Below are 22,250 nucleotides of genomic sequence, written 5' to 3'. Positions count from 1 at the left end.
TGCTTTACTGAAAGTACATCCTGCATGGGTTACAGGTATTTTGAACTTTTTGGTTTTTTTGTTCTGCTCCTGTGCCAAGGTCCTCCTGCAGTGTTGTCAAAATAATACGATGAAAATCAGGATTAAGAAATGTCAGGGTAGTCTTACTATGATTTTTTAAAAAATGAAAGAATTATATACATATAAAAAGATGGGGGACAGTTATTTGGTTTGTTTGAAGTTTTTTTATTCCAAAAAGAGTACCTTTTATATATGTATAATTTAGAAAGTCTGCTCCAGTTAGCAGCAATGGTTTTTACCTATCGGCAAGAAAATCTATAGGTAGGCAGAGAATTTTATAGACAGCTCCTATAAAATAAACCTTTTACAGAGTGTTTTGAAGGGATTGAAGAATAGCTGGTGAATACTCTCAAACAGCACACAACATTTCAAAGGCATTATGTGCAAAATATTTAATCTAAAATAGTAGAGAGAGAAAATAACTTGGGGTGGTCTTCTGACAATGTAAAATGGATGAACCCAGAGGGCTATGGGGCTATTACAAGAGGAAAGCAGAGAAAGGTTGGGAAAAGATTATGTCCCAAGATTCAGTGTAGAGCAAGAACTCTTCCCCTGCAAAAGTTTGAGTTAAATTCAGTGTACTTTTGAGCTCTGTTAAGGTAACCTCTTGAGGATTTTTAATTGCTAAGTCTTCCCATTAGTTTATGGAAACACTATATGCTGGAAATGCAGTGGTTACTTTTTTAAAATTAGCTAAAATAGCTCAAGATTCTAGCTATGTAGAGTCTTACACATCTTCTGCACTGATGTTTTCTTCCTTCACTCCTCCTCATGATTTTTGAAACTTGCACAAAGGGTTAACTGATCCATATACACAATATACAAAGCCCAAAATAACTGAACTTGGAAACATTTTTCCTCTAAATTAGGAAAGGTGATGCATTGAACCATAACTATTAAGATTTCAGACCGAAGTATGTTGGTAATATTTTAATTCTTGGTGACTGAATTTAAATTTGTGTAAATTGATAATGAAAATAACCTTTACAGCTGTAAAAGGTTTCAGATTATGAAGAATGGTTCTGAATGGTATGTATCTTAGCATCTCAGGATCTTAGATGCAAATTCACCAGTGACTGCTTTGCAGTCATATGGTATGGCACAATATTCAAATAAAAATTACGTGTCAGTTTAGAGTTCTTGTCGGAGTAGCGAAATAATTTGATTGTCAACAGCAAGAGTTTTGCTTGAAGTTAAGACAGCAGCAAGTAGGTAACAATGATTTGTTGCTACCGAGTCTAAAACAATACTAGTTGCTGATGACAGAGAAATTTTACTGTTAGTTTGGTCTTTCATATTGAGGAAATAATCAGTTCTTTGTTTTACATGGTTATATGAGCAGTCTCATTTGAAAAAAAATATATCTTATTTAGGAAGCTTTTTCCAGTTAATTAGATGCAACGAATATTAGAACAACACTATTTCATGCAGTAGAGTTCTAATTGATCAGAAACAAGGGAAATACTCTCTCTGGATATCACAGTAGTTTTGACTGCTCAGTTTGTATGGCTGCTCAGAAAAATTATCTACATACCTAGTCAGTGAAAATGTTCAGGTTTTCATGTTTAGAGACAACTGGATATGCACAAATCTTGATGTTGGAATGTTGCATACAAACCACTCACGTGTCCTCACTCATCTCTGAATGTCCAAAGGGTGAAGTTTTGGTTTCATCCAATACCAGATGTGCTGGATTTAGAAGGAGAGCTTAGATCCCATTTTACAAATATGTGGGAAACTGTTGAAAGGTAAAGAATTTTCTACACAGAAAAAGACTGCAGACTTGGTCATAGTTACTGCTCAACATCTTCATACACAGGTAAACAGAAATCTCTGCAGCTCAATCTGTACACTAGAAATTTTGGGCTTTAATTTGAAGAAATAAATAATATACCAATATCTCCCTCATTTCTTATTCTGAGACTATCTCATTGTTTTTGTGTCTTTAGGATTTGGACTCGGTTCCCTTTATTTCAGTCTTAAAACAGCTGTTTTCAGTTGAAAATTACGTGCTTTTAGTTGTTTTCAATGTTTACAACAGGCAGAAAGCTCATTTGTATGTATAACATACATACAATACATTTAATAGTTATAAATAATAATATTTTTCAAGAAGGTAATACTATTTCTAGAAAGGGTTTTCCAGACAAAGTTCAGAGATCAGTTCAACTGATGAACTAGTGAAATCAATTATGAGTAAAATATGGATTTTATAGTAGTGAGAATAAAGTTATGTTTAAACTTTAAACACATTTTTTCTGCTAAATGTGATTTTTCTTTCACATTTATTCCTCTACACTTAGGAATACATTAACATCTTATCGTTTAGTTGTAAACTATAGTTTATTCCCTTCTTGTGCTGTATTCATTATGATATTTTTTCCAGACACTGAATTACTATATTTTTTTTTTTTTCATATGAGGATATATTCCAGTAAAGACCTCCTTCCATCCAGTGATATGCAATAGGATTTGCTCTCTAACATATGAAAACAATGTTGGCACTTTAGTATTAGTTCAGTTCAGTGCTTGGTTCAGTGCACTACAGAATGCAATTTCACATGAGCATTTTCAGGGCTTTTCAAATGATAAATTTATGGCTCAAAATCTGGCTGAGAGACATCTAAGCGGAAGGAATGCTGTGGACTGTTATCTTAAAACAACCATTCCTACAGTAAATTTTTAGGGACTTACAGCAGGTGCTGGTCCTTCCATTTAGAATAAGATTAATAGCAGGTGAGTCAATAAATTCTTCCCAATGCATTTAAAATCTCTGCTGCAGACCAGATACAATGGTAGGTATCATAATTATACTTGAATTAATTCAGTTTGTGCTGTCAATTTACTGTCAATGTAAATGTGTATATTCATGGCTCTCCCAAACAAATGTCTAGAGACATTTAATGGTGCAAGTCTTCAGGGAAAGTGCTAAATATTAATTTGCCACAAAAGGACCCACACCTTGGATCATCTTAGTTTTCATCACAGATTATAGATAGAAGAAGAAATTATGCATGAACATTCTGTAAGCAATTTTTCTTAGGCAAAATTCTCCTGGATTTAGGTACATATTCACAAACAGATCATCATTACAATGTGGTAGGATACTCAGCTTTTGACCTGTAAAATTATTAAAAATTTCTAATGCAGCAGGATGAGTTTATCACTCCTCAAGAGGTTTACCAGAAACTGAGAGGAAGATACAAACTACTAAGAAACCAAATTAAATTCTTCTCTCGATCCTTATCCAGAATGTAAGAAAACCATGTTAACATTCCTACACCGTCTGATTGAGATCAGGGACTTCTTTGTGCAAACATCTCAGATGAACACTTTAGAACACTCTTAGTCACTGAGCTGGGAGGGTTTTATCATTTGTTAACAAAATAATAGCAACTATCAATCCATCCCTAATCTTTCTCCAGGGCACAGGAAATACTTGGCTTTCATTTTGTCCTGAACATTGTGATGATGTTTAGCCAGGAATCTTAGAATCTTTTCTATCTACTGTCTTAAACGTTTATTAGTCACTTATTCAAGTACTCTCTGTAACCTGTTCCATTGAAAATTAGGCTCCAAAGCAAGTTAAAGAGCTATTACTGAAAAAGTATGTAACACAAATCATTTTAGCTGAAAGGAGTTAAGGAGCCTTCATGTTTTGGGACATGCAAGAGGGTAGTTAATACCTGGAAGATTAATGAAAGTATCATTAGCCTGTACACAGCTGAAAAAGAGGACATGTCATGATTTCTCAGCAGTCAGATTTTTTGCCCCCATGAAGGAAGAAACTCTTACTGTATAGATACTGTCACACTGACTCAGTTTTTCCATAATCTTCATCTGAGGTTGTATAAATCATGGATTGGCAGGCTAAATGATGAGGTATGGCAGTCCTTTGCAAATCAATAATGTCTGATATCCCATCTGTAGCTCTTTCCCTTGTACTAGGCTGAAAGGACTGAAAATCAGAAACTGATCTTGCTTCTTTATTCCATCCTCCAATTCCATTAAATGGCCCTTAGTGGATAATGTAAAGAATTTTAGCTGCAGTAATATCTGTAAATGTTTGAAATTTTATTATATCTATTCCTGTGATATATAAGTGCCTCAAAATCAATATTTATCACATTGTTATGTCATCTCTTTTTTTTTAAAGAAAAATGAAATGCAGGCATTATATCTTAGGGTTCATAAGACACTGAGTAACAGAGCGTAGAACTCAAGTCACAGATCTGCAGTAAAGTTGGAAGGAAAACTTATTAAAGGAAACCCCTTATTAAAAATAAACCTGATTTTCTGAATACCATTTTGTATTTGGGTTGGTGAATAATTACTTTGGATAACTGTATCATTGTAAAAAAAATATAGAGATAAATACTATAAAAATAGAGATCTCTTCTGTAAATATTGAGGTCCCTTTCTGGCTAGGTGACTAATAAGCCATCGATTGTATCAAGGTCAAACTGTGCTTTGTCCTGGGATATGCTCAATCATTTAAATCAGTGTCATCTTTGGTACTCAGAGACAGAACAAAAGGATTATTAGCTTTTAAATCTCCCCCAGCCAAGAATACTCTGCCTGAAAGGGCAGGGACCCAAACATTGGAAAATTTAGGGTGGAATGGCGTATTTCAGAAATAAGGCCAGGGATAAGACTGACTTTAAATAAATAGTAAAGTTAGGCTTTTAAACCCATTTCTAATCCCAGACCAAATTTCAAGATAAGGTAAACTGCATTTATCTTGAAGAGGTAAGCTTCATATCAACCACAAATTCAGTACTTTTATACCCAGCTCAGAACTCAGGTGAAAGACAAAGCTTGTGAAGTAGGAAATGTAGTAAACTAAGTAATTAGCCTAAAAATAGTGAATGATGGGGGTCAGGCCTTGAAAGGTAAAGGATTTTCAGAAAGGATGTGTTTTCATGGGAAGGCAGAGAACAGCAGCATTGGGAATGGCATCCCATTGCTCTGTTGTGCCTAAACCACGTGAGCTCTGTGATTTGTTAGCCACTTGAAAATCGTATATTATGGTTTTATTTTCTGCTGATCAATTTTATTTATTGTTGTATTTTGTGTTTGATAACTGTATATAAAAATGACTGAGAGTATTTTTTATGACCCTAGCCAGACTTCTAGAAGTTTGTATATAAGCCTGAGAAAGATTGATTCCAGCGCATGTAGCTCAAAACCTCAATATTTCTTGAAAGTTCAGGCTCCTTTTAGCATCTAACACAAATGAACAAAAATCTTTATGAAAATGCAGGTGATGGTTGTTTTGCCATCACTGACTCATAGAAACCTAAAAAGAAGCTGGAGAGCTAAAGAGCCTAGAGACACCACAGGCATAGCACAGCAATTATAGTGTAATGTGGGATGATAAGGCCTTAACAATTCCCTTAATATCTATGCAATTGTAACGGCCTTCATGGTCTCAAAGATCATAAATAAAAAGGATGAAAAATATCCCTCTGCAATAATAGACTTTTGTTTCCTAATTTTCATAGGGACTCTGAGCAATTGCTCAGTAATTTTTATACATTTCCTGCCAGTTGCTGCAGGCATGTTGCTTGCTAGGGTAGCAATAACCCAGAAGAACAGGATGTGGTACAAAGTATCAGTCAATCAGCATTTCATTAAGAATATGAAATGGTGGCATGACATGCAAAGAGCCTTCAGTACGTGTAGAGATTACACTTACCAAAGGGACTTAATGTGACTTAAAAGCATAAGATCTGAATATTGTCCCTCAGATAGGTACAGAGGTACTGTATTATTTTAAAAACAAGAATGATTTAATCCCATTTTAAGTTCTGTTTTTATTCAGGGCTAAAAAAGCAAATGTGAAATAGTATACAACAACTCAACACAATAATTTTCGAGAACAAAGCCTTACCCAAAAACAAATACACCCATTTTAATTTCATTAAAGCACAAAAACTGTTAGTGAGTGTGAACAGTCAGCAGATGTCAGAGATTCAGAAAGGATCTTAGGCTTCATCGTAAAACCCAAGTGAACTATTTTCAGCAGTGTTCACTACAAGAGAACATAAGAGAATCCTCTATCAGGACTGAAGTTCTTGTAATTGAAATTTAAATAGAAGAAATCTTAGAAGAAATATTGACACTACAAAGAATAATAAAGCCCCAAGGCCCAGCTTCTGCAGGGATGTACTATTTTCTTTCACTTAGCCTTAGGACTAGAAGTAGGGTAGGTAGAAATGGTGGGGTTATTTTTTCAAAAGAAGGGACTCCTAATAAGAACATCTGAGGAATGACAAGCCACTACGTCTGACTTCTGTGTCAAGTGTGCTGATAGAAAATACATAAAAATGCATGATCATTAGGATTGTATTTAGCACATTATCATACAGTAGTTTTACCACACAGTCATATACCAACAACACAGCTTTAAACCAGGGAAGTTGTGCTTCAGTCTGTATACAGCATTTCTAAAGAGTCTGAGAATACAAACAGAAATGGCCAAGCTGCTTTCATTTCACATTGTTCTTTAGGGGGTCAACCATCAAAGGCTGTTGAAGAAACTGAATTCTTACAGGGGCTGAAGTACAGCCCCATTTTCAATTAAAAATCGATTAGAAAAAACCCACCTATTGTATGAAATTCACCTATTGGAGAACTGAGAGATTGTTAGTGAAGGCTTTTCTGGGTCTTTACTATTCAACACATAAAGTATCTGGAAACAAAATAAACAGAGAAGTGGAAAAGATTGTTGATGTAGCATTATTCAGAAATTTTAAAGCTATAACTAACCCTGAAGAACTGAAAAAGGATATTGTGATAATAGAAATAGAGCAGATAGGCAAAAAATAATGTCACCACCAACAAATTTATATAATACTTAAACCTAAAAATATAATACCTTTATTAGATATTATCAATAAAGAGATTAGGGTGCCATGGTGTATGAACATCAGCTCAAGTACAAAACAGCAAATAGAACTGAATTTTGTAGAACAAACAAAAAAATTCCAAGGAAGAAAATAGTGTGGTAGAAAGATCTACATCTTCATTATTGCTGTGCAGTTCTCATCTTCACATCTCAAAGTGATAGAATGGAATTTGAAGAGGTGTCACATGGGCACTAGGAATGTTTATTAAAGATTCTTTTTAAGGAAGAATTAATGGTCTGGGATTTTTCAGTCTGTTAAAGACGTATTTAAAGGAGATATGATAGATAGCCTGTAAAACCATATAATTGGTTAACTGAGATAAATCAGAAACTAGCATTCATAATCACAAAAAAAAATTCAGAAAAGAGTAAACGAAGTCACAAGGAGTGTAACTAAATTATAAATTTATTATGTGATGTATTACAAGCCAGTGGGAATACATTTTCATGACATATTATACTAGTAGTCACCCCAGTCTAGGCTAAGGAAAATTTTAATTGACAACCATTTGTTGATGACCTGGCTTTATTTTAGTACCCAGTACACACGTGTTTTTGGGTTTTTTTCCTATTAAAGAAAAAGGTTCATAAAACAATGTCAAAACACTGTTTTAGCAATATGTGGGAGGAAATGGGTCAGTATTGCTAGCACATGTAATACTTGCAGCATTATGTTTTTTAGAAAGAAACCTGCTACCTATAAAACCACATTATTTATAAAATTGCATTGTTTGAAAAAAAAGCATTTTATGCTTTCTGCTTCTGTCACTTGATTCACTTATGAGACATGTTTAGTTTTTCTAATTGGACTAAAGCCCCTGACAAAACATTCAAACGTATATATGTTCGGACTTTCTCCCAGAACCCAGCTTCAGGAGCCTGACAGTGGGAAAATGAGAGCAAAGCCCCACTGGAAACTCCTGAGCCCCATAAGAAACATTTGAAGGCTAGGAATATGTGCTTTACAATTTCAGTCTTATGTATTGTTTTTTGCTCTCGTAGGTTGTGGGTTGTTTTTTCATCTATCTCTGCCAGCTCTTATTGTCTCATCTGTAAAACCCATACTCCTCTCCTTACACGTTTCTTCTTACACTCATTTCTTTTCTTTCTTGCATAAGAGATCTCTTTTCTCTCCTTCCTTTTCATCTCTTGTTCCTATTTGCTTTAGACTTTTCTGGAGAATCTTGATTGATTTTCATAGATTTAGACTTGTCTTTTTTTGCTACTTTTTCAACCAGTCAAATTTTATTCGTTTTCCTCATCTTAAAATCTGAACGGTTCTTACTTTGTAAAATACAGCCTTTTGTTTCTGAGTATTTCCTACCCTCATAGCCCAAATTCCATCTAACCAAAACAACTGTTGGAGTCATATTCTTCTCCTTCCATGCTGATTATGATATTTTCTCCAAGTGGCATCAAATACAAATGTATCATGTCACCTTATAAAGCATACCTCCATTTCCCTACTGATTTCTCCTTTCCTAAGATCTTGTGGTTCTCCAAAGCTGCCAATCGCTCTACAGTAAATCTGAGATAACTTTATTGATTTCCATTTTTACATTTTCCCATTCCTGAATGTTTCCCTATTTCCTAGAATATTATCTTATAGTGCTTAAAGTGTTGTCTTGAAAAGAAATTTTCTCCCAAATTAAAAGTCTCACTGAAAATGACATAACTGAATTTTGCATGTCTACTTATCTGTGCTTGTATCTGTGTACACAAATTCTCCTATATATTTTGAGGGTTTTCACTGAGCGTTGAAAGTTTTCAGTCAAACCCAGCATGATATGTTGGTTCATTTATCATAATTGTCAATGTGCTGGTAAATAAACACTTGGTCTATGAAAATTCTCAGTCTTCTATTGATTGCCCACTTTAATCTTTGAAAATTAAAATATTAACCCAAGTTTGAAAAAAATAAATCTTTTTTTTTATGCTAAATGCTGTGCTGCTGGTAAACTGAAGAGTATTTTAGTATATATACTGGACCTGAGCACAGCATATCAGATCAAGAGAGGTTATCTCCATTGATTACCATCTTTACTGATGATTCAAAAATCAAGCCATGAGTCTTTCTGTGATAATGGAAACTGCTGATATTTCATATTTTAAACATTCATTATTTTCCAGGTGTGATGGGGGAATATGAACCAAAAATTGAAGTCCACTTTCCTTACACAGTTACAGCTGCAAGGGGAACTACTGTTAGGATGGAGTGTTTTGCACTTGGAAAGTAAGTACCAATTCCTTCATAATTAACATCATTAAGATGAGATATGCCTGATTTGTGGTTTCATTATTTTTGCTGGGTTTTATTTTTGCAGACAGTCCTTACTTGCATTCTCAAAGTGACCAATTGACTAAGTAGCTAATTATGAACTCCCTGCCCAGCCATTTCTGTGGTCAGGAATGCAGTCAAGTTAACAGTGTCTCCGTCAAAATGAAAAGTACCAATCTCATAAACAAAAAGAAGAAAGGGGTTTTTAATTGAAAATTTTACCAGTCTCACACCCATTTATTCACTTGGATACTATAAACCAGCAAATTAGAGTTTGTTCTGTCAAAATATCGTATTTGGAGAATAAACGAATATTAGTAGAGTTTTCTCCCCTCCCCCATATTTATAATATATACATGAATTTAAGATCACAATGTCTTGATCATGTCCTATCACACTTTGTGGCAGTGTCTGCTCTATAGTTTCTACCTGACCTAATAGCACTAGTACAGAATGGGTGTTTGGTATTCATGTCAAGGGGTTTTTAGATGTTTGCTGATAAAGGAGTTCAGGGAGAGAAAAGTGCGAGAAACTGAAACTAAAATTACTTCTATACAGTATTGAGATTACAGAATGTAGGATGAAATTGATAACATTTCAGTTTTGCGGTGGTTACAATTAGTTACTTAAGTTACTATTGCCATATCGAGAATAAGGTTGGCAATGTTATTTTACAGCCAGACAGAACTAAGAATCAATTCTAGTGATTCAAAGGGATTCTTTCTTCTTCACATATATGCTGCTAAAAAAGATGTCCCTCAGTGATGTTTCTCTTGAGACATATAAAAAATTATAACAGATAGGGTTCTTTCCAAAATACCTCATCAAATTCTGTGTGGTGCATTGAAAAAAAATATCACTGTATTGAATTATTTTCAGTTCCTTTTCATAATGATGTTCCTTTTGGACATCTTGCCACTAGTCTCCAAAGATATGCTGCTAAATATCATATATCCTGCTTCCTTTTATAATTCATGATTTCTCAAAAACATTCAAGTTTCTTACAGGATAGCCTTGGTTAAAAAATAAGGGAAGGATTTGTCTTTGTAAGTCCTTTGGAGGAGCTTCACAAAACAGTTAGTCTGATAAATACTATATCTTACATACCATTGTTCTTACTTACCTAAGGAGGAGCAAAACATAAGCGGTTAGGAGTTTTAAGACAATAATCTGTTCTCCTGATCATTCCTCCAGCTTGTTCGGCAGGTCTGGTTTTCTAGAGTAAATTTTTAAAGCTTGTCTGTACTACCTTAAAAGGCTTTTTAAATGTTTTATAGTCCTTTTGCTTTTCATGGGTCATAGGATTTTTTTCTGTTCAGATTTTTCTCTCAACAGTTCCTAATTACTGACTGGATGATATATGTCTGAAACTTACTCCCTTCTTGCTGGTTTTTCTTGTTTGACCAATACCAAGATGCTCTCACTGCACAGGTCAACAGAAATTATACAAAAATAATTAAAGATAAATTCTGACAAAGTTTTTCAGTTGTATCTATTTAGTTTCAGTGAAGTTGATGAAGAAACAGGACATAGCCAAACCACTAAAAAAAAAAAAGCTGGGAGACTACAGCCTGCATGGAGGCAGCACAAAGACAACAGCTTTTGCAAATTCATCCCAACATAAATGCAAGCAGTAGTTTAGAAAAACTAACTCACAAATGTGAGACAAGAACTTTTGTAAGGTAAAAAATAAGTCTTATGTTTGATATAGTAAAGGTGAGGAAAGAGGTACATGACAGAGGACAGAAAAGCAATAAATGAAGATTCCCTGAGATGTTGAAATAAATGAGGAAAAGGGCTCTTCTGTAGAGGCTGATGGCTCCTGGCTCTCTCCTGTCAGAAACACCGCCAAGTCAATAGCCGGCAACAAGGCTCTTTTAGACTCTTGGCTATGGTTGAAGCAGTAACCAACATATTCCTTCTTATTTTCCTCATTTTTCTGGAATTAAATTGCAGTTGCTGACAGATTACAATTCAACTTTCAGTGAAAAGCAGACATGACACACACTGTCCTTTGCACCCATCACTGAAGGGCAAGAAACAGACCTACTGTTACCTTCCATCTTCAGCACAGTGAGATTTAGTAAACTCTCTCAAAAGGATTTCATCACTATTCAAAAGAAAGTGAAGCTGACAGGAAAGGTTTCAAATAGGTTATACCCACATTTTTATTTGATGTTAATCTCTAATAAACAAAAAAATCAAAACCACCTGAATGATCAAGGAATTTAAGGTTATCTAATAAGCTAATTGACCCCATTTGCTGCTATTATAATGGGCAGCTATTTTTACCATGCACATTCCTTATCTTCTTTTCCCAGCCATTAATGCACAATCAAATCAGCTGAGCTGAAATTGCTTTCAACTTGATATGGTAATAATTACATGAATGACATTTCAGGCACCATTTAAACCTAGAGGCTGAGGTGAGAAGTAGAAATGCATCAAATTTACTATTCATTTTCATAATTTTCGTTTTTTGTCCCCATTTTTTATTCCTGATGCCCTGTAGGGATTGTTGCTTGTTACATTGACATGGGTCTCATTTGCTAAACTAAATCAACAAATAATCTGTTCCTTTTTTATTTAGTATTTTGAAACTTGGTATTTTGAATTCTTATTGTAAATAACACTGGGGTTATTACCATCTCAAAACCAATACGCTACTGTTTTTTTCATGCTTTAATTTGGATATCTGAAACACTCTGCTCTCTCCACTGTAATTGTGAGAATGACAGACGTTCCAGTGAGATTTCCTGAAGTAGGCATTTGGCAAATATTCCAGGAAGAGCCTAATCCTTAGCTACCGATTAATGATTTATTAATAGTGTTTATTTAGCACTGCCAGTCACTATGAAAGAATTAAATAAATTGAAGGTCTGCAGCCTTTGTCTTCAAAATAAAGTTAAATATCTTAATTGCTTGACAGAGAAAAATTTTATGAGAAGGATTTTATTCTGACCCAAGCAATATGCAGCTGGTTCAGTTACAAGCGAAAATATTATGTTGCTGATGCTACCTACAAATAGACTTTGTAGTTGCTGAAAAATTCAAAGCAATGCAGGAGTGAATTATCTCAAGATTATCTAATTTCTACTAGATAACACTTCTTATCATGAGCATCAGTCATTGGCTAGGAGATCACTACATAAATCAATGATTTACTGCTGAGGTTTAACAAGACATGAAAAACAGAGGAGCCAAGTAAAATTTACTGCAGATATATATCAGAGATGTGTATTTTAGTGACCTTTTGTGCTGGATATATATTTTGGCCCGAGGTTGCTTTTATAGACATATTCACTGCCATATTTACACAATAACTTATGTTTTAATTACATCTATCTTTCATATATGTACCTATATATGGCATACAGATATGTTTTCTGCCACCCATTTAATTATGTAATTTCTATTAGAAATACTTGAATTTTTTTTGTTCCCTAACAAAACATGGGATCATATTTTTTAAAAACATACTAAAAAAATACTGGCAATAACTATTAATATCTTCTATTTATTTTTAACTTGTCACAATAAAATAAATACTTCTTTTCAGTCTGCAGAATTGCTACATCCTGATTAGTATTTATATAAATGTTGATAAAATAATCAAATAATTGAAAAGAAAAAAAAAATCTGAATGGAATAATTCAAAACATCTAAATTAATAAAAATAATTCTAAACTGAAGTATATTAATGATTTCTTTTGAGTAACACAGTTTTCACTCCTTGTGTCTTTGATCTTCAAAGGTGATTTAAAAAGATAGGTTAATATTTTTGTAAAACTAATAAATGAGCTAATGGGTAATGAGGTTTCTGTTTGTAGTCTAGATAATCTTGATTTTCTATGTCCATTTCAGTGCCAGACCTTAGATTTCTTATGTAAATCAGGAAGACAGATCATGACCTTGTTCTTCAGAAAAGTTCTGGCGATGAAGATAAAATTTTCCTAGCTGACACTTTTCTACAAATTACAGCATTCATGGCTTTTTCTGCTCCAGAAATGCAACTTTTCAGACACTACCTTCTGTGACAGCAGGTTGCCATTTTAATTTTTTCTCAAATGTTACTGACTTTGCTTCCAAGAACATCTAGAGGCAAGTGGTCCATTCTTCAATTTCTTTTTTCATGTACTTTATTCAAAGAAATGATTCTGGTGCCCTCATTTAGCTCCCTATTAGAAAAAGATTAAATTAATGCTGCTGACATGCAAAAGGACTCTAAATTCCATCCCCACAATATGACACATTCATTAATGAAGCACTTCAGTGAGAGCCATCCAAGCATCCTTTAACACTTCCTGACTTTGGAGCATACTTATGTCATAAGTAATTTTAACACTATTATTTTAAATACGAGATTTAAAGGCAGGTATAGATGGAAATATACCTTTTTTTAAAAAAAAAAGCCTGAAAATGAACAAGTTTTCATAGTTTCAGAAATGATACAGGACTGGTTTGTCCAAGTTGGCATGAAAAGCTGTAAGTTCATGCCCTCTTCAATGAGCCTAGACCCTTGGCCTCAGAGGAAAGCCAGAAAAGTGCAAGTGTCAGAAACATCTTTCTTTCTTTTCCTTTATTATTCTCTCCGGCATATAACTCTAAGTTGTCTTCTTGCTTCCATTTAAAATAATTCTACTCTCACTCTTTTGCACAGTTTTTAAATTTAAACTGTATATAGTGCACACACCCTACCTGACCCTCAAACTTCCACCTTTTCCTTAGTGCATTTTTGTTTGTGTGTTACACTAGACTTCTATTTTATTTTCCATATAAATGTCACATTTCATTAGTTTTCTGGCTCTAGTCAGAAAATAAAAGAGTTTGTATTATGATAGTGCCAGAAGCCAATGTTGAGTGAGTAATCATATTTTATTTCTCATTAAAACAAATTACAAGATGTGAGCTATTGCAGTACTTGTAGATTACTAGAGTTTTCAATCTATTCTTTTAATATAAGGGCTGTATAGACTGCCAAAAGGATTGTTTCACTGAAAGCAAAAATAAGTTTTATGCATCCCTTTATTTATACTATGGTTATTTTTAAACCACATAGATATTTGAATCAAACAAATCAATAGACAACTGTGCTGACAGACGATTTTTCTTATGACCCATTTGCTTGTTTTTCTGTATTTTTGAGAGAATATTTTATGCTTATGCTATTTCTGTACAATAGCAACATACACAAAATTTATCAACATTCTTTTTAAATGCTAGGTTATTTCGTTTTGGTAATGTCAAAACTATGTTTTTGGTTTGAAATATACTTAGTTAATGATAAGAATAAATTAAACATATTTATTTTAGTACTGAATTACAAAAAGGCTGTTTTGACAGAAGTGTTGTTAATTTTGCCATATTTAAAGTATTGCCTTAATAATTCTATTGTTAACTTTGTTTGGAAGAGATTTATAGTTCAGTTTAAACAATCATCCCATCAGTAGTATGGTTTGCAATAGCTCAGCTGAAAGTCCATTTAAAAATCTTGCTTTCTAAATGAAATTAAATAATAAGAAGGTGAAGCTACATATATATGTCACACATGTTAATTGAAATTTAGTGACATTTAATCTAAGAAATGTCCAAAAATGTTCTCCCGAAACAATGAACTCTCAATCCATTCAAATTAATAAATATCTCCAAGTTTTAAATCCATTAAATATAATATTTTTTTGTTATCTGGCCTGCCTGGTTTTCTTTTACCAGACTTTCCTAATTAATCTTCAGACTTTTATCAAAAATGCTATTATTTTATGTCACTATCAATATTTTCCTTGCAGACTATATACCTGTTGTGGACACACCATCCTGGAAGTGTTTAAGGCGAGGTTGGATGGGGCTCTGAGCAACCTGGTCCAGAGGAAGGTGTCCCAGCCATGGCAGCGGGGCTGGAACTCAATGACCTTTGTTTCCTTCCAATTCAAACCATTCTATTAATCTATGTAAAGAGAGCTTACTAAATATTTTTCAATATGCAGAAATAAAGGCAAAGTTTTTGGATGAGTATAATAACTAAGCAAAGATCAGAGTGGCCAGATAAAAAGTCTTTATGGTCTGGTGAAGAGCATTTGACTGTAACTGGAGAATTGCATGAAGTTACTGAAGAAGTTATTTTTGCTAGTGTGGCTCATTAAGCCAATGATGCAGGGTAATGAAGCTATGAAGCAGGTTTCTAGATATTGCAAATCTTTTTGCAGGTGTAAAAAGATAGACTTTGCAAGTCCACATTTAAAAGTCCACATTTTAAATTTTCAGTGAGGTCTGGTCAATATCTGGCAAATAATCTAATGATGAAGAGAGTAATTTCAGAAAAGAAGGTTAAAGGTACCCAGGAATGAATCTTTGGTCAGAGATTTCACAGTACCTGATTCCATTATTTTCTTCATATGCCACATAATTATACATGATTTTTGGAGGAAAAAGAAGTTCACAAACAATAATCATATAATGAGTCACAGATCTAGGCTGCACCCTTCTCTGTCTAGCACATTCAGTTATCCATCTGGTCTCTACACACAGGGAAACAGAAGGTTCCAGCACTGCACCATTGTTTCCTAACTTCAGAGGACTGACTTTAACCCTCCCTGCTCTTCCAATCTGTAAAATACAGCTTTTTACCTTCAGACCACAAGTTAAAACCATCAACCAAGTCTTCCATATATTTCTCCTTGACTTCTGTCCTCTACTTGACTTATCTTGGCAAATCCAGCATTACCTATTGGTCTTGAATGTTTCTGAGCAGGTCTTCCATGATTCTTCCTCCAGAGCTGGCAGGAGCCATCTCCTGTTACAAACTGTCAAGAGAACCAGACAAGATATTCCTGTAACCAGACCCCTTCCCAATAATCTAGTGTCAAAAAAGGTCTCATGAGGATTTCTCTTCTGGGATCTGATTCTTTTCTAACTTAAGTCTCCTTGCTCTCAGCATGAATCCACATCTTGTTTCAGCCCTGGTGGTGTGCTAGAGTATCAGAGATAATGCGCTGGTGATACTCCAACTTAATCAATCTCTGTTAACCGCACTACACTGAAACCCAGGGGCATCAGCATGAGTGAGCAGTCAAGACAGCAAGCAGCAGATGAGTATTAGTGGATATAAACATGGGAATAGAGCATGTTTCACTTGTTTATATAGATAGATAGATAGATAGATAGATAGATAGATAGATAGATAGATAGATAGATAGATAGATATAGATATAGATATATACTTACATGCATATAAAATTTAAAAAAGGACAACATCAGGGATAAAAATTTGGCTTCACTGTTTTTAGGGCCAAGTATGAAAGTTCTGTTGTCAGTGAATCTGGGATATGTCAGCAGATCTTTACTTTTCTCCCTGAGGATAAGCTGTTATTTCCTTGGACAACTGTTTGAAACTTCTCAGGGAGTGAGTGTGTCTTTGATAGCTCGTGGAATAGCCATTCAGCCCTGGAAGTTGCTTAGTTATTGTCTTTTGGAAAATAGTAAGCTACTTGTACTTTTCCATGAATACAAAACAGTCCTTTCCTCTTCCCACAAAAATGGTGGCACACAGAAACACCTTTGATATTAAAGATAACTTAGCATTAAATAAAGCAAATCATTCTCGATGCTATACATCCAATTAATAGTTGGAACTTGGATTGAAATATTTAGTTGTTTTCCTACATATAGCAGAATTACTGTGGGAACAGGGCATGCTAGTAAATTAACATTTTCAAGCCTCAAGCTAATTCACAGTGTAGAAGTCCACAGGTAGTAATTTGCATCTATCATCAAAACCAGGGTTTAGCATGATGTTCTATTTTTCATCTACAGGCCACAGAGACATGAATTGTCTGTTTTCTCTTTTTAAAACAGAGAAACCATGCCACAAAGTATTAACCTGGTTTAATTTTTTGCCCAAAATGAAACTGCATGATAGATACAAAAAGTGATATAGAAATACGTGTTTCTAAGTTCCATAGGACAAAAAATCATGTTACTCTATGTCCCTTCACACCAATTCTCTCTACTGGAAAAATATTTTTAATTCTATCAGATACCAGACCTGGAAGTTTTGGAAGCCACTTTTAAATTTTATTGATAACAAAATAATTGCAAGAGGGAAATAAACACTCTCTGCAGAACAACCTTTGTCAGTGTTATAAATAGGGATGTCCTTTCCCTCAAGATAAGCTTCTGATCACAAAAAAGCAACCTCTTTAAACACAGGCATGACATCTTCAAGTTAAGCTTATTTATATGACAAAAATAGACCCAGGATTGTCTTTCTATTTTTTTCCCTTTGATAGTATATCTTGTTTATATCAAATAAATATTTCTAAGACTTTCATCAACTTCAAGTTCATTTTTCACTCATGCTGAATAAGTATTTATAAGATGCTAGAGCCAGACTGGATTTTGTTCTTGGTTTTGAGGCTGGATTTATTTCTCTCTTCTTTTAAGTGGACTTGTTCTTGAATAGACTTTATAATACTGTTACAAATATTGCAATCATTCATAGCAATGTAATAAAGATTCTTTAGTAAATCTCACATAGCATTCCCATGCTTCGTTCTGCCTCACTCTAAATCTAAAATTTAGATTTGATTGCTTTTATCACATGGCATAATGAAAGTGGGAAAAAAGCCTACCAAACTGCGAGTCCCTGTCAGTAGAACATCACTCTTGAAAAAGCAATATTACCAATCCCTTCCCTTTCTCTCTCAGAACTATCAAAGAAAATTTATAAATGTTACTAAAAACTGTTTTCAGTACCTGACACAGCTTTGCTGTAGATTTAAAGATAGAGGAGCTTTTTTTTTTTTTTTTTTGCATTCCAAACTTAATATCCAGAAGCATGTGTGTAGACTTTCTCTCTCTTTCAGAGTCTGAGAGGATTAGAAGGAAGAAAATTGTAGCATTTATCAAGAGTAGGTCAACAGAATTACCACTATTATGTTTCTCTTCAGGATTTCCCACAAAGAAATGTATACGGTACTATGTCACAATAGCCTTAAATGCAGCACTTCAGGAAATCATCATACTCATTGTCTTCAAACTCTGTGTCTGATCAGCAGGTTCAAAGCCATTCCTGCACTCTTCAGACATGCTAGATTTGTGTACAAATTTGCACCATCATTGATGGTATTTCATGATTTATGGGATTTTTAGGATTTTATGGGATTTAAGACTCTGTAACTAGTCTTCCAAATCTTCTGGATCTGTACACATATGCTGTATCTGTACAGCAGAGTCAGGACATCCTAGATCAATGTGCTAGCTACAGAAAATCTTCCTGGACAAAGCTTGGAGCAGAGAAAAAGTGCACAAAATTCAGTTATAGAATAGCTTTAACACAAGGCAAACAAAGACAGTTCTACTGCAGTACTGTGGCCCTGAAGATCTGTATGAACACCTACCAAATATGTGTCATCTTTTCAAAGAAATTTTCTGCTTCAAAGCATTGTCTCTTACTTTAGTCATGGATTCTTCTGTAGGTATTATCCCCTACAAAAAAACAGCAGATATCATGTATGCCTTTTGCTTTTCAAGTTGTTTCAGATTCTCTTCTCAACAGCCTTGGTCAATAGGTGATAATTTACCTGGTGATAATAGCCTTGGCTGGTGATAATTTACCTGTTATGTCTTGAATTTTTTTTAGAAGAAGAATGTCCACTTCAGAATGCCCCTGGCCACATGCTGAGTTAAGGTGTGATGCAGAGACTAGAAAAAATAGTTACTGGATGGCTGAGGAAAAAACAGAGCTTATTTCTATCATTTTTTAACAGACGTGGTGGCTCAATACCTCTTCAATATCACTATATAAATAGCATCTACAATATTATGATGACAGAAATATAACACAGAGTTTTGCAATGAGGTCAACACTGAATACATAGGAGGAGATGTTCAGTTCTTTTGTATTAAAATTTGCCTGTACTGTTGCAATTTCATCAAGAGTAAAAACCATTACCTAACTTTTAAATGTAAACCCAAAAAGTTATGGAATAGCTTTTCCACTTTCCTCACTACTTGTCAAACCAATATCTTTGCCTCTTGTGATCCTTCTGTTCTTGTTAAATTACACATTAATCATTCTTTCATGATTAACTCAAATTTAAGAATTTGGAAAAAAATTAAATCACCAAAACTGTCAGTTACATCATCTGACTTAGGGTATTGGACAGCTATGTTCTCTAAATTTAGCTGTAGAATAGTTAAGTGTCAAGACTGAGACATCAGTTTAGTCTCTGATCAACCAGTAAAGAGAAGCTCTAAAGTATATTTCACTGGAAATAATGAACCATTATAGAAACTGAATCATCTTTATACATGGCATTATTTTAGATGCTAGAGATGCTCTAACATGCCATAATTTAAAGTGTGAAGAAAATGCTGTGGAGCTAGATATGCAGCCAAGCAGGCACTGTCCTTGCTCTGTGCCATAAAGAACAAGCTAATAGTGCTGGTAAAGCACATCCACATTAATACATGACACTCCTATATGCAACAGGCGTTTTTAGGACAATCATGGGCACCTGGACTTGTTCCTGCACACTGGCTTCAAGCTCACCATCATTTGCTTCTATTCTCTTTTAATTTTTAAATCATCATACTCATGGCTGCTGAATTTCATGAGTACTGTCTTTTAAAAATCAAATTAAAGGAAAAATGATTATTTGGTGCCATAAAACTCTGAACAGATTTTTATGGAACATTATAAAACCAGATTTCAATGGTTGATAGGCATTCCTGGAAAGCATCTGACAGAGAGAATTTCATTATAGTCCTCAACATCTTAACTCTCATAATTATCCTATAATAATTAAAGATATTTAACACAATTGCAAGACAGGAAGGCATAAGAAAATAAAGGTCTTTTTCTAGTCCCCATAGGTATGCAGAGGTTTTCAAGATATATGATGATGTGAACCTGTGGGTTAGAAGGCACTGCTCAGAACAGTGATGCATGGTAAAGAGAAATCATGTGGAGAGGAATTGAAATTACAGTAGTAGATTAAATATTTCAAAATATCACATCAATCTGTACCAACAGAGTATAGAAAAAGTAATCTATGTATTCCTATTTAAAATGTTCTTGAAATACTAGAAGCTCACATCCATGGAAAAGGCATTTTAAAATTCAGCCATTACTCTTATTTTTACCTCCACTCCCTTCCCAAAATAAACATATACTTTAGGGATGTAATGTAATCCTTTAAATTATGGAAGTCTAACTGAAAAGTATGCAAAATAACTTCTAAAAGGAAATAAACTTTATAAATTAGAACCATAAAAGCTTCAGAAGAGTCCTCAAACCAAACCCACAGGGCACCAAAATTTGAAATCAGTCATCAAGAAAGTAATTTAAAATTAAAAATGAGAAAGCTACAAAGCTTCTGTGGTGATAGAGAGGAAAAAAAAGAGGTGTTATGATCCACACCCATCACATGATCCACAAATGTCCATAAAAAAAAAATAAATATATACATAATTGAAGTGCTGGAAAGAAAAGAGACCAGCCTGTTTTATTTAGCAAGGAGAAATAAAAAAAGTTCCATACATTATTTCTTCTGTGGGGGACAAAATGATAAAACATCATTTTGCAAAAATAGCAATATATTGTAGGGACCATGTCTCACAGATGAATGCCTACACATTCACAATAAAGTTCATTTTGTCAGGTTAATTAATCAGTGCAGCAAACTGATAAGGGAAATAATTATTTTTTCTTTCCGGTATATTAAAATGAATTCCATATGGGACTATATGTTGGTTTTGTAAGGTAATGATGTTAACAGGCTCAATGAAATTCAGTGATATGTGGCACTCAGGAGTTAAAATTAGATAAATCTTCAGATAATCAATTACAAGTTTGGGAATTGTCTTAATTTCTGTGAAGTACTGGAATGTGGAACATAATGTCTGAAAGTTTGAGTACAACTTCAGTTACTCACAGCCTGATTCTAACTGGTTGAAGAATAACCAGAACTTGATTGTCACATACTTATTTTTTGTGTCTTAGACTAGATACCCTGAAATATTGAGAGAAAGGTGATATTCTTAATCAAACTTCATATATTTACAGAAAGTGAAAATCAGCAAATCATGACAGAAATTCATAGCAGTTTTGAATTTAAACTAAATTAATTTGAACTATTATGAAGTGTTTTTCCTCATCTAAACTGTCACAAGGTCCTGTGTTCATCTCTAATCTTAAAATAAATAAAAAATATGTTTTTCAAAAAGTTCCATTTTCTGTTATGGTGTCCTCCAGGTTGCTTGTGGAGTACCTGAAGCAGTCCAGTTTTCAGCTCACAATCAAATATTTTTTTTTTTATCAACAGTTGTCTTTTTTCCTATTAAATACTTGCCATATTTAGGAAAATGTATGTCTGTACATAAGGCCCATGGATGCACAATGGCTGATGAGTTTTTGAGCTAAAAAGAACATTGTATGAGTTCAAACACTATTTATTGTATTTCTCCCCTGAATATGAATGTAAATGACCCAGGGTTCTCACAGACAGAGACAGTGGGACAGCAGGCTGCCGTGAAAAACCCTTCTGCTGCCGCAAGCAAGAGTGTAATGCTGTGAGACAGAAACAGAAGTGCCATTAATATGTCTTCTCTCACAACCAGTTTTGCAGCTTGAAGAATGTTGTAAGGAAAATGTCTCCACTTTGGTCACTTAAATTTATGCAAGCTAGCACCTAGACAGATGCTTTCACTGATTGACCTCAACTGCAGTTTCATTGCAGAAAAATTGGGATGTTTTGGAATTTGCTAAATACATCCAGGTTTTGAAGTTGTTATTTTTGTTGATTTATTGAGTGGCAGCATTCAGGAGTAAAGCATAGAGTGCTGATGATATTCTAGAGAGAGTGATTTTAAGTGATTTACTTGATCTCAATAAAAACAGTCTCCCTTGTGGATGAAAGAGACACATTCCATGTAGCAATCAATTTATTAAGGATTCCCTATAGAAAGTGAACTATATCAACCATTATATGAACCTTAATTGTG

At 34.1% G+C, this 22,250-nt stretch overlaps 1 protein-coding gene across 1 annotated transcript in view; it reads left to right on the top strand.

The window, feature by feature from the left end:
* Positions 1–22,250, top strand: part of CNTN5 (contactin 5) — a 310,963-nt gene that overhangs the window by 159,016 nt on the left and 129,697 nt on the right. Inside the window, exon 7 of the mRNA XM_058846829.1 lies at positions 9,101–9,203. Within this exon, the coding sequence (XP_058702812.1) occupies positions 9,101–9,203 (103 nt within the window). The remainder of the gene's footprint in view (positions 1–9,100; positions 9,204–22,250) is intronic.

Source organism: Poecile atricapillus, chromosome 1, assembly GCF_030490865.1.
Source record: "Poecile atricapillus isolate bPoeAtr1 chromosome 1, bPoeAtr1.hap1, whole genome shotgun sequence".
Classification (NCBI taxonomy): Eukaryota; Metazoa; Chordata; class Aves; order Passeriformes; family Paridae; genus Poecile; species Poecile atricapillus.
This window is presented reverse-complemented; position numbering and strand designations above follow the sequence as displayed.